Here is a 5,112-nt window from a genome sequence, read left to right as displayed (position 1 = left end):
GAGAAAGTGCATAGGAATTTGTGCAGCAGTTTTATTAATTTTTGTAACATTTCTCTTAATTTTATACATTGTTCATTAAAAATTAAATAGGATATGCCTTGCGTCGACCTTATTTTGTTGATGTGTTTATTACCTTGAATGGAAAAGATCAATTACGTCATAACATGACGTCTTAATGTTCAGTTGCTTTATCATCCTGTGGTTACTAAGTATGTATAAGAAAATAAGCGTGGACCTTCGCTGTGTAAAATTTACGCAAATTATGCATTTTCATAAGCTCATTTGAATAGAAACGCCTATACCTAGCCAAAACTCACGTGTGCAATTATTTGACCTTTTTGCTCTAACACATATTCATTTTTCTGGCATTGAAAATTTAACAAGCAAAAAATCATTTGAAAGTAATGACATGTTACTGAATTAAAAAAGAAGGGTTAAAATATCGTATATATTCAGAATGGAATATTAAAAATGGGGTTCTGTAACGTTAATTTTTTGATATTACAAAAGTAGTGCTAATGTTAAGCTTTAATTGGGGCTATTTGACTTCATTTTTACAACATATTTGCTTTGTTTATGAAATATGATGATATAATTCATGGCAAGTTATCTAATAGATGATTTAGGACAAGTATAAAACAGTCCATTGCACAAAAAATGGGCAGACTGTATGTAAAAAAAGGAATCCAAAATTGATATACTTTAAATATTTAGAAGGAAAAAATTACTATTTTCTTCTAAATGACCTTCCGCAACAAAATATAGTTCCTCACGTAATGCTTTTAGCATGCAATTTAATCACGGATATTTAACTGATAAATATAGTTGAATTGTCATAATTGTAAAATCCAAATGTATTGTAAGAATTAAAAATGTATGCAACATTTTTGAAATATAGGTTAAGATAAAAATCTGCTCAAATGCTCAGGAGCAAACCTCTTTAATATATCCAGTAAAACAGCAAATCATTCAGGTAAGGAATTGTTTTCAATATTTTTAATCCTTTGTACAAACAAAGAGTGCATATAGAACATTTTTTACTGAAAAAAAAATACCCAAGCTATCATATAAAAAATTAACCAGGAAAAAAACTAAGTCTGAGAATAAGAATAAGATTCTATCTTCCATTACAGTTTCAACTTATTTTTTTTTTTTTTGTTCTGTTTTGGGAATTTTTTTTTTATTTTGGAACAAACTTATTTATATTAGCTTGATTTTGATGTTGTGTAAAATCATTTTGCTGAATAAGAATATATAATAAAAGAAACCGTGCAAAAAGACACAAAAGAATGATATATATCAATATTTATCAAAGTAAAAGATGATTATTTATAACTATGAAAGGTCTACTAACAATAATTGTGAAACAATCATTTTCCTATTTCCAAGCAGTTACATTTTTTTTCCAGAAAAGGTGTTCTCATGATGGAGCTATAGGCAAATTTTCATTCGTGGGGATCAATGTTGACAAGCAAAATTATTGGTTTGCAAGACAAGTTTCTACGATATCTTTAATGCATTTATATGTTTACTTAAATGAATAAATAAAAGTTTGTGGGGATGTAAATACGTGGGTAAGGGTGACCCACAAAATCCACGAAGACAGATTCTCTAACAACAATGATGACACCACAGTAGTCATCTACTAAGAAATAACATGCATAATTCTTTTTAAAAAATACTTCTGCATCATAAGTGCTTCATGAATTTCACTATATCTACATAATTATATTGTCTTTCCAATTAAACGTAAAATTACAGCCTAAACTACATATAACAAGGGTCTTTAATCAAAGACGAAAATCACCTCGATTTTATCTAACTATGATCTTGTTAAACCTGCATGATTTTTAATGTCATCAATTTGCATAATTTAGCACATTTATGGTCACTTTTACAATTTTTTGTAATTAACAGTCGTGTATTTTTATTACTGTGGTCTGATCAGAATTCTGGTGGCTTTGAGGGGACATAACCACCCATCTGCACACATCCAACGCATCACAGAAACTGTTTTCTTGATTCCAAACAATCCATTAAGATTCCCACAAGTACAAGAATGGAACCACCAGCCCGACTGACAATTATTAGCACAGATTCCATTATTCCATTGATCGTTGTCTATATCAAATGTGCTGAATTTAACACCATTAGCGTCTGTTTTTCCATGATTCTTGTTTGTCATACAATCTAAAATATCAATTTTTAATCTGTATACTTAAACATCCGATCTCATGTTTTAAAAAAAAGAGAAAAAAATTGTCAGAACTGGTATTGCATGACTATTTCATTTTCTTTGAATATTTTTTTACTCAATTTTTATATTAAAGTGACCATTCTCAGGAAGTTATAAATCAATATAGAGTGTATAGTAATCAGTACTACTGTAAGTCGTTTAATTTGCATGGTGTTAAAATTTCATGATACCTAAAAAAGTACTGATTGTGATGGTTTTAATTTCACGTTGCAAGAAATTGATTCAAAATTTCGTAAAAAAAATAATTGTTATAAAAACTAATTATAGCATTCACGATGGGTTTGATTTCGCGGAAAAATAATAAATCGCGAACATAGCGAAATTCAATCCATCGTAATAATTTGCCAATCTGCAGTATTTTTATCTTAAAGGTTTATGAACTATGCCCTCAATAAGTTGTATAAAAGGCATCGTTTCTATCCTTATGTCAAGCTCACACGATTTTTATGAATGGGCTAAATTTGAACACAACATCAACGCATAGTAAGGAATATCTTATGATAATCTTTCTTGAACTTGTTGATTGATTGTACATTTTCATACGTCTCATTCAATAATGTTTCACTCATACAAAGACGCCACCAAAAAAGGTTAACCCCAATTTTCAATGCATATATTACAGTGTATGTATATATTTGCAAAAAAGTGAAAGCCCACCCCCGGTTCCGTCACCTATGATAATCAACAGCATGATCCGAATATGATATATTTTTAACTTAGGAATGCTAATGACAAATTGATTGAAGTCAAAGAAAATTCAAAAACGTCATCTAATATTATGATAAAGTTTATTTTATGATCTTGTTTTAAGGAAATTGTATGCAAATTTATTATTAAATTTTAAACTAACCCCTTTATATTTTGAAAAAGCAAACAATCCATAACACTTCATATTCACTGAATTCGACGCCATACTGTGGAATCATTTTTATTCGTGGGGGTCAATGTTACTTGTTAGCCAAAACATTTCCGGTTCGTGGGGACGTAATTTCGTTGATAACAAGTTTCGTAATTTATCCTTTGATAAATAATAAAACAAATGTTTATGTGTACTTTTTGGGGGATGTTAATTCGTGGTTCAGGTTTACCCACGAAAGTCAACGAACAATGGTGATTCCACAGTATTCAACGGATGTCCAGCGTGCTGGCAGCAGTATTATTTGGACGTCACAATCAGTTCATGAAAAAAAAAACATTGAAAACTAGAGGTACTGTGAGCAATGAGCTCACTAAATGATACCCTCAGCTCCCATATGAATATAATGGCCGTGTCCATGTTTTGCTATGGGAAACCAAAAATATGTATCGGATCAAAATATAAGATATTGCACAATGGCAATACGTACAATGTAATAAAGATTCTACGAAAGCTTCATCCAATTTCATTCATTGGTGTGAGAGGAGTCTTGGATAAAAGATGGGTACCCCAAAGCGTAACAGACAGACGGGCGGACCGACAAACGGACGTTCAGACAGACAAACGGACATACCGATTACTATATACCCTCCCGCTTTTCAAGCGATTAATTGACCGAAACTGTGTATATGAACAGAAAAAATGTGAAGCAAGTGTATCGCAAATGGAAATATTTCAAAATGTTTTAAATGCAACGGAGAGGTAACAAGGCAGTTATAACTTGCTTTTTCGATCATAGAAAAAAATGTATCGTCATTCAGTCTGTCTGAATTATTCAAATTCTGACTATATATTAAAAACAATTAAAGACTATTTCTTTGTTGAATGTGTTTTGTTATTTTCCAGAAAAAAGTTCAATATCGACCTCATGATCAGCTTCGCCTAATTCAATATTGATATTCATAGATACCTAATACTGCAAATTTACACAAATGAAAACACAAGGTTGGAAATAAATGATCATTCATTAATATTAAGTAAATGGCAAAACAATCAGAATATGTCAAAACATTTTAAAGTTGACAATAAGAAACACAATGAAATATTATGCAATGATATACGCATGGTACAAAAATATACAGTAAACAGAATGTGTATTTTATAACTAAATAGTATCGAGAATGGGGCATATTTTTCAGGTAAATTATAAACCATGTTCACCAAAGAAATAGTCAATTGTAAAAAAAAAAAAAAAAAGGTATAATTTTCTCGTTTATACTAAGTAATTTTAATCCACACCGAATTTGCCGTCGAGACGTTTCACCAAATTGATCAAAACATAGAGATTTTGGCGGGTGTGACCGGTTGACAGGGATGTTTTCTCCCAATGGGCGACTTATGTGACTTTCAATTTAACCTTTAGTCCAATTTTTTTTATCAATTTGTAAATGATTAATCATAAATGATTAATGTTACGCAATCTCACCATTTCGTGGTTATTATTAAATATCCATAAATTAGTTGATTGTGCATATTTATATACGAGTAGTACAATGTAAATATGCTCACCATAAAACCCCGTGAATCCACTGATTGTCAATCTATATTCTGTGCTTTCATCACCGACAAAGAAATGACTGTATTCTGCCTCTAATGGCTTGTTGTCTGTTTTCAGCATCTCTACTCTCATATAATTGTAACCATTTTTCGTCAGCATGTGTATAACGTCATTTCCTGTTGTAGAATTGTACATATTATTTTTCCATATACTATCAATTAAAGAAGTCATTCAACTGAGATATTAATTAATTAAAAATTATTCCGTAAGTTATTTTATATAAATCTTCGCATCAATGTGAAAATGGGACTTCTTTGATAAAGATTGTTAAAGCTAAAAATCAAATTAAAAATCTCTTCATATTATTTCACAATTCAGGCATACCAATCCAAAAATCGGATTTTTCTTTAAAGTTACCGAAACCAGCTTTGTAGTCGGACG

The 5,112-nt window shown here is 30.5% G+C and overlaps 1 protein-coding gene across 1 annotated transcript; it reads right to left on the bottom strand.

Moving 5' to 3' along the window:
• Positions 1-1,930: 1,930 nt before the first annotated feature.
• On the bottom strand, positions 1,931-4,866 carry LOC134265998 (fibrinogen-like protein 1). The gene is made up of 2 exons (XM_062748207.1): positions 4,683-4,866; positions 1,931-2,190 (listed from the first exon to the last, which is right to left on the bottom strand). The coding sequence occupies exons 1-2, from the start codon at positions 4,864-4,866 to the stop codon at positions 1,931-1,933; spliced, it is 444 nt and encodes a 147-aa protein (XP_062604191.1).
• Positions 4,867-5,112: the final 246 nt, after the last annotated feature.

Source organism: Saccostrea cucullata, unplaced genomic scaffold (assembly GCF_032062105.1).
Source record: "Saccostrea cucullata isolate Sc308-1 unplaced genomic scaffold, CSIRO_AGI_Scuc_v1 ctg10509, whole genome shotgun sequence".
NCBI lineage: Eukaryota > Metazoa > Mollusca > Bivalvia > Ostreida > Ostreidae > Saccostrea > Saccostrea cuccullata.
Note: the sequence above shows the minus strand (reverse complement) of the source record. Positions and strands in the feature narration are given on the sequence as shown.

Excerpts from the sequence above, each read along its gene's own strand:
- LOC134265998 (XM_062748207.1), bottom strand. The coding sequence starts at position 4,866 with ATGTACAATTCTACAACAGGAAATGACGTTATACACATGCTGACGAAA. Across the intron at positions 2,191-4,682 it reads TGGATTCACGGGGTTTTATG|ATTGTATGACAAACAAGAAT; the intron begins GTGAGCATATTT and ends TTGATATTTTAG.